The sequence below is a fragment of the Indicator indicator genome, chromosome 15, assembly GCF_027791375.1.
Source record: "Indicator indicator isolate 239-I01 chromosome 15, UM_Iind_1.1, whole genome shotgun sequence".
NCBI classification, from domain to species: Eukaryota; Metazoa; Chordata; class Aves; order Piciformes; family Indicatoridae; genus Indicator; species Indicator indicator.
In genome coordinates, this window is record NC_072024.1 from 7806357 (window position 1) to 7818770 (window position 12414).

The 12414-nt window shown below is 41.4% G+C and overlaps 1 protein-coding gene across 3 annotated transcripts in view; it reads left to right on the forward strand.

Annotated features, from left to right (window-relative positions):
- MAGI1 (membrane associated guanylate kinase, WW and PDZ domain containing 1) overlaps nucleotides 1-12414 on the forward strand; it is a 351151-nt gene that overhangs the window by 253792 nt on the left and 84945 nt on the right. For all 3 annotated transcript variants that reach the window (XM_054387388.1, XM_054387391.1, XM_054387390.1), the window contains exon 3: nucleotides 8088-8207. In XM_054387388.1, the coding sequence (XP_054243363.1) occupies nucleotides 8088-8207 (120 nt within the window). The remainder of the gene's footprint in view (nucleotides 1-8087; nucleotides 8208-12414) is intronic.

Sequence of the window (12414 nt, forward strand, 5' to 3'; positions counted from 1 at the left end):
GTGGTGCACTCTCATTATTACAGTTTTATTGATTTGCAAAATGACACTTTATTACACTAATCGTGTATTAGAAAGAATAAAATTGTGCACAGTTACAGCTAAGGTCTTCTTGCCAAGGAGGTACATAGTTTGCTTTTTTTCATCAGTAGTTCACAATTTAAATTAGTGGATGTCATGCTGTTGGACTCCATGAACACAGGATTAATGGCAAACTCATTAGTTCATGAAGTTTAATCTTCCTGGTGGGTGTCCCACCTCATAGGAAATGAGAGGGATTCGGCTGTAGGTGTCTGATTGAGCAATACTCGAAGAGAGAGATCCAGAAGACAAGTTGCTGCTATGGAAAACCCGATAACATTTATTATTTATGTTTTATTTGATGCCAGAATAGATTTTTTTTTTTCCTTAGGAGAAAGAAATGAATGCTCTGAAGGACACATGAAGAGATTGTAACTGCATGCCATGCTGCAGTACTACCATTGGTGGTGCTTTCCCAGGTCAGGGAGATGCTGCTGCTGCATTTGAATATTTGGCAGAGATCATTAACCAGGTCTTTTCTGGGTGGCTTTCTTGGGGAAGTGTGGTAGGTTTAGTACCCTTACTTCTTCTAGTTATCAGGTAGTTATCAGATCCTTTTAAACTGATATCACAGTCAAGATTGATCCTCCCCCACCCCAATGCTGAATTGACTTTGCATAGCCATGTCATGGTGTTTTGTGACACATATAAATGAGCTTGCAAAGCCCCAACACAGCACCAAGTTCTTTTCATTCCTTTTAATCTGTAGGCCCTGATCCGGATCTGTAGGGTTTCCTGAATCCCATTGATTTCTCTAGAATTAGGCTCCTGAAGTCCTTTGAGAGCCCAGATCTACCTGATTTTGTGTTATAAAATGAAAACAAATCTATTTGCTCCACCTCAAAATACTATAAGGATAAATGTTCTGAAGATTATCAATGTTCTTATTTGGTGGCAGTGAAGGCTACAGAAATGCCAGAAATAGATTTAAAAGGGACAAAAATAACTTGCTGCCTGGAGGGTATACAAACTCTGAGCTGTTGCTGTGCAGCTTGGCTGAATCATGTCTCCAGGGAGGCTCCAGGCAGCCAGTACAGCTTTGAGAGAAACAGCCAGAGAGATGCAACTGGACACAGTGCCTCAGAGAGAAGGAGAGTGGCTTTTATGTGGTCTCAGGGTCAACCTGCCGTGGCATGTGTGCGTGTCTGGCACAGTCCTTTGAGCTAAAAAGGATCCTCACAAGCTGCTAATGTGAGGTCCAGCTTTGGCCACTTAGTGTTGCTGGAAAGGCTGGTGAGAGAAGGAGATAACTGAGCTCTTTGTACAAATCCATTCCATCTTTCCCTGTAGAAGAAAAATTACTTCAGACCACCACCATGAAACACATTGCTCTAAACTGTGTCTGTAGAAAGACAGGTTTGTCTTGGTCAGCTCTTTTCTGGGTTGAATCAATCATTTCTGCTGACCACAGTGACAGAAATTTGCTTTTAGTACTGCAGTTATCTGTGTGGCCAGGAAGAGTCAATCAGCATCTGTTCCTGTGCATGCATCATTAGCAGAGCTGTGAATTAATTTCTAGTGACAGACCACATTCTCCTTTGGACTGAATTTCTACTCTGCCACCGAGATGCTTTGAACGCTCGTCACGTTCTTGTGGTTTATAGGCATAAAGTCACTGGTGAGAGGAGGGACAGACAAGATTTAAAATTCCAGAATGAGCTTACTGAGTTTTGAGTTTCAGGAGAAAATGGTATTTATAAGTCAAGCATGTTTGGTTTGTGACGGGCCAGACCTCCCTGAAACTTGGTGTTTTCATGTAGTTGCAGCTATAAATTTCCCCTTACCATAGGTAAGTGGTGTCACACGACTATGATGGATGGCATGGCAGTGTCCAAGTATAATTCCTTCTACTGCTGTTGGGGAAAAAAAAAAACAACAGTCAGTAGTCCTAGTTTGGATAGCCCCAGAAGTCAGTAAGATGAAGTTGTTCTGTCTACAAGGTTACTCTTTATTTTTTTTTCTTAATGTAGATAAGGCTATTCCTAATAGTGTGCTGCAGATAAGTTATGCCTTAAGCTTGGCTGCTAATCAGGATGCTTCTTCTGGAGACAGACCAGGTTGTCTCTTTACTTTCTATTAGCACTTTCTATTAGCAGATCTGTGAAGTTTGTCCTGCCCACCAGTTATCTGGTATCACAGGTGACAGATTCAGGCTCTCCAAATCATCCTGTGACATGAGGGGAAAAGGTGACCTCTAAACACTGTGCAGAAGGAAAAGGGGATGTTTTCCTATTACATTTCTTCCTTGACAGCTGAAGATATTTTCAGTGTAGGTGATGAGAGCAGTTCCTTCTTGCTGAATGAACAAAAAATAACAGTCTTAAGAGCAATGGCAAGAGCAGCATCCTTCCTTCTACCTCATCTGCAAACAGCCTCTCAGCAAACCCCCAGAACAGTTCTTTGCATTGCAGCTTTACGAATCAGTAACATCCCTGTACACTTCATACCAAAACCTTATTTGTTATAGTTCCATTCACTGGTGGTAACCAGCAGTGACTTGAATTTGTGTAAAATATGGTTGCAGCAACTATAGCAGTACTTGGAGTGTACAACTCCTATATTATCTGTCTTTTTAAGAGAAGCTGGTCAGTGGAGATGAGAAGCAAATGACTTGTGGTTTGATTTGCTATATTTTCATGGCTTATTGAATAAGGAGCATTTAAAAATCATTTCTTTGCAAGTGGGAGATGTAAGTGTCTGGCACTTGAAAAGTCAACTTCTAAATGACTTGCTAGGGGCTGTTTTGGTGCATGGTAAGAGAATTACTGCTCATGAACTGTTTTTGTTTTAACAAGAAAGTAATTGAAGTGACTACAGCTCCTTTGAAGTCTTATTTTTAGATTACAATAAGCAAGATTCTGATTAATTTAGCAGCAGGGCATCATTGGCTATTAACAGCTTAACATAAGGCCCTGGTAGATTGATAAGGAGCTAAACAGCCCCTGTATCACATATTAACAATCTGGTCATAATATAATTGAGGCTCATGTTGGGTAATTGTCAGCATGGTTGATAGGCAACACAACAGCAGCAGCTATTTGTCTTCTAAATAGGCACTTAAATTATTCAGAAGTTGATAGTCATCAGCATGTCTGAGCCACAGTCCAGTTAGCCTAGGCACGGATGACAAGTTTAATTTGGTTAGCTTAAGTACAACACTGGGCTCTGCTTAGACAAACACCTGTGTTTAGAAGCAGCTTCTCAGGTAGGGTCTCCAGCTCATGATGAGATCCCTCTTCTGTGGCCCAAGCATTACTGATGCATGAATAAATGGGGATGTAACAATCTTGGGTATGATAACCAAACTAACATTTTACCTCAGGTCTAAGCCACCCATATTATATGTAGTTTCACCTCCACAGACCAAGAGAGAAGGTAAAACCTGCAACACTAACCAGTAGCCTTATTTTGATTTATTTATTTTCTTAGGTCTGCTGTGGTTACAGGAGAGTTGAGCAATTCTCCTGTGAGTCTAATGTCTGTGGCTGGATTTGTATGTTGAGGGACATTCGAGACAAATATGAGTGAAAGTTTATGAACCATGAAATGTGCAGAAGGAGTTGGTAACCACTTGTTTTCTTCTCTAGATCCTTCTCGTCATAGCATTAGCAGCTCTGAGCTAGTCACGCAGTAGGACATAGCTCAAATTAATTAGCTAAATTGCTAACTAATGATGGTAAGATTTGATGCCACTTAATATTTTAGTGCAAACATGGTAGGCAGGTTAACGTATTTAAATATGATTGGCTAACCTTTCCTAATGGAGTATCTGAGCTCCTGTTTGGGCCACCTTACAGCATTCATTGCACTCAATTAATTCTGCCATTAACTGTGGTTTGAACTACTGTTAGCTCTGATAAAATCCGCAGTCATCTCTGTAGCCCTCTCCCTCATTGGGGAACCTTATAGCTGCCCACCAATACCTGAAGGGATCCTACAGGAAGGCTGGAGAGGGACTCTTCATAAATGTGTCTAGCAGTAGGACAAGGGGGAATGGTTTTAAGCTGAGGGAGGGTAGGTTTAGGCTGGATCTTAGGAAGAAGTTCTTCAGTACGAGGGTAAGTGAGACTCTGGAATAGGTTGCCCAGGAAGGTTGTGGATGCCTTCTTCCTAGGGGTGTTCAAGGCCAGATTGGATGAGGCCTTGAGCAGCCGAGTCTAGTTGAGAGTCATCTCTACTCCAGGCAAGGAGATTAGAGTAGGTGATCTCTAAGGTCGCTTCCAACCTAAGCCATTCTGTGATTCTTAGATTCTGTGATCCTTTTGTAAAGGTGATGAAATGCACTTTAAAGGGGAAGTGAGGAAACATACATGATAGGAGACTTAATTACAGCTTGAAGGAAACATACATGATGGGAGACTTAGTTACAACTTGAGGTTTATTAGCAGAACATTCCAGTAGTAGCTTGTAGTCCACCAGGGTGTTGAGCTGTGCACACACATGCTGCACAGTAGCTGAGCAGTTACAGAAGCTGAGAATTGTTTTGGTTGGAAAAGACCTCTGAGATCATCGAGTCCAACCATTGACCTAACACCAGCAAGGCCATTAAACCATGTCCCAAAGTGCCATGTCCACACGTTCCTTAACACCAGCAGGGACAATGACTCCACCACCTCTCTGGGCAATCGATTCCAATTCCTGACTACTCTTTTCATAAAGAAATTTTTCTTAATATCTAATCTAAACGTCCCCTGACACAATTTCAGCCATTTCCTTTCATCCTATCACCTGATACTAGAGATAACAGACCAATCCCCACCTCAGTACAAAGTTTTTTCATGCCATGGAAGGGCTCTGGTTGGAAGGCGTCGATTATTCGCAGCTTCCCGTGCCTGGGAAAAGTCATTGCATTTGCTTACGCACCTCTTGCTTTCCTTTCCTTTCCCCCTTTCTTTCCTCCTTCCCTCCGCCCCCCCCCCCCCCCCCCCCCTTTGTGAAGCAACCCTTCTGGCTTTGTTGTAAGTGTGGTTTGTAATCATTGTACACATCCCAGATGGTTCAGGAAAACTCTTTGAAATGCCATCTGCCAGGCGTGTGTCCAGCCGGCAGCCTGTCATTCTGCTACAAGAAAAACGGAGGCGGGCTTGCCCTTCCCCCTGCCTTTCTGAATGGCGTTCGGTAACACTCGCTCAGATGTGAAGCAGGATAACAGCCCCGAGCATCTGCAAGCAATCTTTGCTGCAGACAGCAACATGGGAAGTTGTTGGGTTTTTCGCCTTTGCCCAGATAAGAGATCCTAAGCGGTGTAGGTTTCTCTTTTCCCTCTGTTTGTGCCGAGGTGACAACTGTTATCTCTGTGATGTAATGTTTTCCTTGGCGTTTCTAATGCAAGGCGGTCGCGCTGCTAGCAGCCGCATCTGCGATTTTTCAACTTGAACATATTCAGGAAATTAAGAACGCTGAGATGAAACAAATAGATCCATTAAAATGGCTCAGAGGAATTATGGCAGAGATATAATTGTCGTGTCAAACAGGCAGCCAGCACCAGTAAACTGCTGACTGCAATTCCACCGCTTTAAAAGTTTGGAAAGGGGAAAGAAAGTTATTAATAAATACTCTCTGGAGGGAGATACAGAAAAAGAAAAGACAAGAACTTTAGAAGATGGAGTAAAATGAGTCTTGAAGTTCCCTGATCTTTGTGTCTCATGAATGTGTGTTGTCGTTTACTGGGTAAAACTATGTCCTGATCTTTGGCATTCAGCTTGCATGCTCCATGGCTCGGGGTGATGTTTGACTGATACATTGGATGAGGAGCACTACAAAGCTGATTGTCGCTTCCATTGTGCTCCAGGCATGGGACAGCTACAGTGGATCCTTGGACATGCTTATTGCTGAGGCTTTTCACCCTGCTTCCATTTTGTGGGCTTGATTTAGGGGAACCTGGCATTGGTCAACAGCTATGGTGCTCTGGTGAGGGTCATAGGACAACAGAACTGTTTGGTTGCAAGAGGCCTTTAAGGTCATCAAGTCCAACCATTAACCCAGCATTACTAGGTCACCACTAAACCATGTCCCTAAGCACCACATCTGATCCTGATTGTCTGAAAGTCTACAGCAGTGTTGGTACTCAGGGAGGAGATGCTGTGTCCAGCCTGTAACACTTCAGCCCAGCTGCTAGGTGCCTTCGTGCCAGGGAACAGACCTGTGTGGACATTGCCCACTCAGCTTGGCTGCCTGCTTTCAGATGCAAATGCAGGCACTTGAGCAGAGAGGGACATGTGGGGCAGTTCCAGCATTTCTCTGATCTAGATCTTTGAGTGACATCTGTCTTCTGTTACAAACTACTCAGCAAAAATCATTGTAGTCTTACTGTAAGGGTTCAAGAACACAAAGAGTGGGAATTTTAATTTTCAAATAGGAAAAAGCCTACTAGTAGGCTGAAGATATCCATCACCATTTCCATTCCTTTTTTTTTTTTTTTCCTTCTTCCTGCCTTTATCTGTTCACACATCTCCAAGAGAAGGAATGACACAAAAAGCACAAAACCCCTCTGCTGTGGGAAGGGTTCCTGATCCCACTAGATCAGCTTGCTCCAGGCCCCATCCAAAGGCTGACGGTGAATAATAAGAAAGGAGAGAGAATTTTGTTTTGAAACAAGAAATAGAGGATGTTAGGGAAAGTGGATGTCTGTCAAGGAAATTAATCTAGTGATGGCCTTTCAAGGGTGTCGCTCTGTCAAGTCTGACCTCTTGAACAGCCTTTCAGATGAATAGGGCATAAGCAAACTTTCTGCCTCCCTGGCACTTCTGGAGAACATTTGCCAGATGCAGGCATGGTAAATTTATGCTTTTTAAACTTCTGAGAGTTGGAATGTTCCCAGTTAGTTTCTAGAAACTCAGCTTTTTTATACTCTCTCTAGTTCTTTTATAGAGGGTTTAAGAAATTGTGTGCACTGAGAAGGCACTGCCTGGGGGCCAGAAGAGTCCCACAGAAGAGAGAAATTATGGTTCGTTAAATGTTAGGGATAGTCTTCACATCTCTAAAGTTGTTCCCATGCCAGGAGATTGGTTGTGGCCACAGAACTTGGACACTTTCAACTCTCTAACACTGCTCTTTCTTTTAAAGTTCAGTTTACTGGACCATCTGTGAATGTCACTTATATTTAATCTCAGATGTACAGAATCCAGCTATCTCCTAGCCTCTAGAGTCATGGAAAATAAAGGCTATTGAACAGAAATCAATCCTAATCAATTTAGCTGTGCTCAGTGACCTAAAATGCAGTGGCCCAAGCCATCTTCACAAAAAGTCACAAAATGACTCATCTTACACCATGCTTCAAAGGACTGCAAATTGGTCAGGAGGGAGAAGAGCTTCAGAGCTGGCAGGGTAGCAATGATTAGAGACCTGTTCTCCATGGGCACTGTTTGAATTGTCACATGCTAGAGAGAGATTCAGGGTGAGTTATTACTCAAGAGTATTTCTTGAACTGGAATGAGTTTGTGGATGAACTTCTGTGAAAAGAGTTTGCAGTTCATCTCTTTAGTGAGCATGTTTGAATGGTGCATCAAAACTGTCTTGTGGTACTTTGTAACCCCGAATAAAAATAATAAGAAATAGAGATAAGATACTAAAAAATAGAGAAAATACCTTTATGATGTAAAAGAATATTTGGTGAGATGAAGTGTTGCAGGAATAAGGGAAGCTGAAAAGAAATCCTTTATCTGAGAATACAGATTACAATTTTAGTGAAGTGTGAGAGACCATGCCAACAGCAGGAAGGTAATTGCTGGCATATTCCCAGATACCAAACTCTTCCAGCTGTGTTTCTGCATGTGAGAGAAGAGATTTCTTTGCCAGAAAGTCTTTCTGCGAATACCAGAAACATTGTCATCAAGTGGAACAACTGGTACTGCCAGCTCAACCTCTGATCTGCATCTTGTCTTGTTTCCACATGGGCTCCTAACTTCTGTTTGACCTCTTTTGACACTGCTTTCTTTGATATCACTCTTTTATTGTTTTAACTTTCAATAAGAAAGAAACTATATTAATGTGCTAATTTTTCCTTTCAGGCACAACCCGCCCTCCAAGAGAAGGAGAAGTGCCTGGTGTGGACTATAACTTTCTGACTGTGGAGGAGTTTCTGAAGTTGGAGCGAAGTGGGACTCTTCTGGAAGTAGGAACTTACGAAGGTATGGAGCACTTCAAGTAACCATGGTAGAGCACCACACTTGTGTCATCCTCACTTAAATTAACTAGCTCGAATTAGGACCTCATTTTCCACCCTAGTGCTCTACTTCCCTTCTTTCTCTCTACCCTGAGAGATTCAATTCCAATATTGCTGCACTTTTGTCTTTTCCCTTCAAGTTAACTAACTTGAAAGATTAACATCGCTAGATCAGGAAAATCCAATATGAGATCCAGTAACAAGATTTTAAGGGAAGAAAACCTGGCAGTGAGTGAAAATGCATCTGTTCTTTGTATATGCTATGGCTCACCTCCTTGTTCACTTTTGCTTTCTTCCTGCTGTCTATTTTTCCCTTCATCTTCCCTAAACACACACCCTTCATCACCCAGTTGTGTCTCACTGTGCAGCTACTTGATGCACTGCTTTTGGCCTTTTTTCTCCCCCTTCTTTATTCTTGGATAATTGCTTCTAACTCGCGGCATTGTGTTGATCCTTTTTACAGCACAGCTTTACAAACAACAGCACTGAGGCAGCCAAGGGGCATTGAAATGTCACCGGGGTGAGAGCTGGAAAAAGATAGCTTTGACTCCCAGATAAATGCAAGGCAAATTGGCCATTATTTAGATGTAGAATAGGGTTCGTGTAACTAAACCTGAAATCTAGATCTCCTTTAAATTGGAAACTCCTTTTGAGATGTTTTCTTTGCGTTGTTGAGTTTGGGTTTTGTTTGTTTTGATTGGTTGGTTGGGGTTTTATTTTTTGTTTGTTTGGGGTTTTTTGTGGGGTTTTGTTTGTGTTGGCTTGGGTTTTTTACTTTTTGTGTGTGTTGGGGTTTTTTTTTTTTCTCTTCCCTGGAGAACATTCAGATGTACCTTTTAAGACAATGAAAAGCAATAATTACAAGTTTGAACGTTCTGCCACTGTGCTTCCTCTTATTCATGTCATATTTCCATCTGCAAGAAACTAAATGGATCTTTTTTTGTACTTATGAGAAGCTGAAAAAGCTTTATTCTTGCAGCTGTTAATAAGAAACATGAAATACATTAAAAATATGAACTACACACAGCCAATAGTCTTTGGAAAAAAAAACACAACAAAACATCAAATATGAACACAAAAGACTTTGACATGTGGTTTTGGTTTTCAAGCTCTAAAAAAACCTGAAGCACTGCTTATTTAGTCTTCTTCTTTAAAAGCTCATTTTTAAGGTCACCTTTAAACCTTGCATTATACCCTACTGCAGACAACTGCAGTGTCCAACCTGGTTTGCATGAAAGTGCTAAACGTATAATTTGGTTTTGCTCTTCCACCTCTCTGAGCTGATTAGCTCCATCAGCACCAATGCTAACGTTCCAGCAGCAGCACTTCTCCAAAATGAGCTTTTCCTCTCCATGTTTCTAATTATAACACTAAATTAGTTTTCTTTGTCATGGTGCTCGAAATAGATCAGCTGAACTGCCTCACCATTACTTCCTGATCCTATTTGTTCTGGTGAACTTTCCAATTGGAAAGACAAAATGGGTAACTGTCTGTAAGCTGGCTCCTGGGACATGCTGGGAATTAGTTTTCAGGAAATGCTGTACCCATCTGGGACAATTCTAAGATGGTCGTTTCATTGCTTATGTGATTATATGCAGTAGCAGCTAAACTGTTTAGATTTCATAGGTTGCTCTTTTGAGTTGCTGAAGATGAGGTTGGTTTCTTACAAGTCTAATGAGTGTTTCATTTAGGTGGGTGATAGCAGTGTCTGAACTTTAAGAGAATAATTTGTCAGAAATGCTGAGAAGCCTCTTTGCCCATTGACATCAGTGACACTGGTGCATAGTGGTTGTGGAGAGCTGAACGATGGAAGGAAAAATCAATGAGAATAAAGCAAATGATGATGCATGTGTGCACATATGCATCAAGACACTTTACTATTTGATTGTAATGTGAAGTAAATAAAGTTCATTTTTCACTTAGCTTCAAGAAATGATTTTGCTGCCTTCTGAGATTTCTTTACTGGCTTTGTTGTACTTTTTTTTTTTTGATCTTATTTTTTAACTCTATTGATCAAGACAGTGTTGATCTTGACTAGATCTGGGAAGATGGTGTGACTCAGACTCAATAATTCAATCACCAGTGATTTAAAACAAAAAAAAAAAAAACAAAAAAAAACAACAACAAAAAAAAAAACCAACAACCAATCTGCCACAATAAAACCCCAGACCACAAAGTAAGTTAGACTTCTACTGTCCAAGTCTTTGTTATTACCCATCTTTATAGTCTGATATTAATTATTATTTGCTTCATGCTGGATTTTGCTGCTGCCCTTTTCTTCTACTAAAAAAACAAAACCCAAAAAGTGCCACCATGATTGCATTTTTGACCCTGCCAGTGATGGTTTATTCTAAACCAGAGAGATGGAAGCCATCAAAAGGAAATATTCTTCACTTTCTCTCTGAAGAACAATAAAACAATACCTTTAATGCATGGCTTTTATTAGTAATAATGCTACCTATCGTATGAGCAGGAATCAAACCATTGTGAAGATAGGTTTGCTTTTGATTACAGTGTACTTAGGTGATTTAGGGATGAGGGAACGGGAATGCTATGAAATGGAGAGTAGTGATGAATGAGGAAGTTTTTGTTAGCCCAGCAGACTGGTGGTTTGAGGTCAGGGTGGTCTCAAGGTTCCTTCATGCCCTTAATTTGTAAGCGTGTGCCTGTGGTGGGCAGAGACAGGGAGGCATGCTCTGTATTTCTGTGCTGTGTTTCAGCAGCTGGAGAGGAAATCTCACCTGAATGATCAAGATAAAGTTTTGATGTTACTGGATGACTTTTGTTTGCCTCTTAGAGGCATAAACAGGGAGCCATCCGAAGAGGGGTAATACATAGGACTTTGATGCTGGTGTGGATACTATTGATTTGGAAAGAATAAAGAACAAACAGAACAGTAAGAAACCATAAAAGAGTAGGAGAGTGTATCAGGTTTTGAAAGAACAGGGAGGTTTTGAAAGTACTCTAGTTGCAAAGATTGTAACTGGAAGCTGAATAGGACAAAAAGAAAAAAAAGGTGATTCCTACCTACTGGGCTGCATAATGTCATTGTTATTTCTTCTGGAGCACTGCAAATAGGATCTTCTGGGCAGTTTTTGATTCACATCGCAGTGAAAGCAGAGTGAACATGGCAGGTGCTTTTCCTGGTCTGTTCTGTACTCAAAATGCTCCAAAAATTGTGATCAGGTGGGATGTGGTGTTTGCAAGCCTTAGTTCCTGATGTTTTTCAGTTCCAATTTTAATACGCTGATTTTTAACCATGGAGCCTAGATGCTTCTTCCCCCCCACCCCCCTAATGAAAACTATATGTTGATCACATCAGTTCAGGACCTGAAATCCTGGAAGACCTGCCCAAAGTTTTGATGCTGCACCAGTATTGGTGCTTTTTGCACCATATGTGTGCTGGTGAAGCTGCACACCACACACTCAAGCCAGTTAGTGATTCCTATTGACAATGCTCATTAGGAAGGAAAAATCTTTTTAAATTGAGCATTTCCTAGGCCTTCTGGTGCATAGGAAATCATGATAATTGTAATCTCAGGCATTTATTGACTGCTCCTTTAGGGCACAAAATACTGACGGATGCATGGAGGTAGTTGTGTGGGTTACTAATTATTTAGCAATTACTTCTGCATTTGTATTGCAGACTCTCACACAACCTCTAAGGGAGGGCTGTCTGAGCAGGACCACAGCTTCTGGATTTTATCCCCATTTCTTCCCCAGCTGCTGAGTGGCCCTGGGCAGATCAGGTAACTGCTCTATACTTCAGGTTACTGGCCTGGAGAATATTAAAACAACACTTCTTTCTTCATTAATATTTCATCAGATGTCCTGTGCCTGCAGTTATCTGCTGTTACAAATAGGAGGGAGAGAGTGGAAGGAGTGGTGTTTCAGAAGGCTGTTGTGAATGCAGCAGATGGGTATTGTGCAGAAATGCAGAGGGGACTGGTGCAGTGTGGTGCCTGAATTTTGAATGGGGTTGGCTGTGTCACGGGGGTCTGGTGAGGCTGTATTAATGAATGACTGCCCAGCACTTAGTGGTCCTCAAAAGAAAAAGTGCTGTGCTTTATTACTCATGAAGGGTTATTACATTATAGTATATTATTGTCAAGGCATCATGTTTCATTCTCAGGACAAGTGTTATGTGATTGCCAAGAGAAGTAATAAGTAAT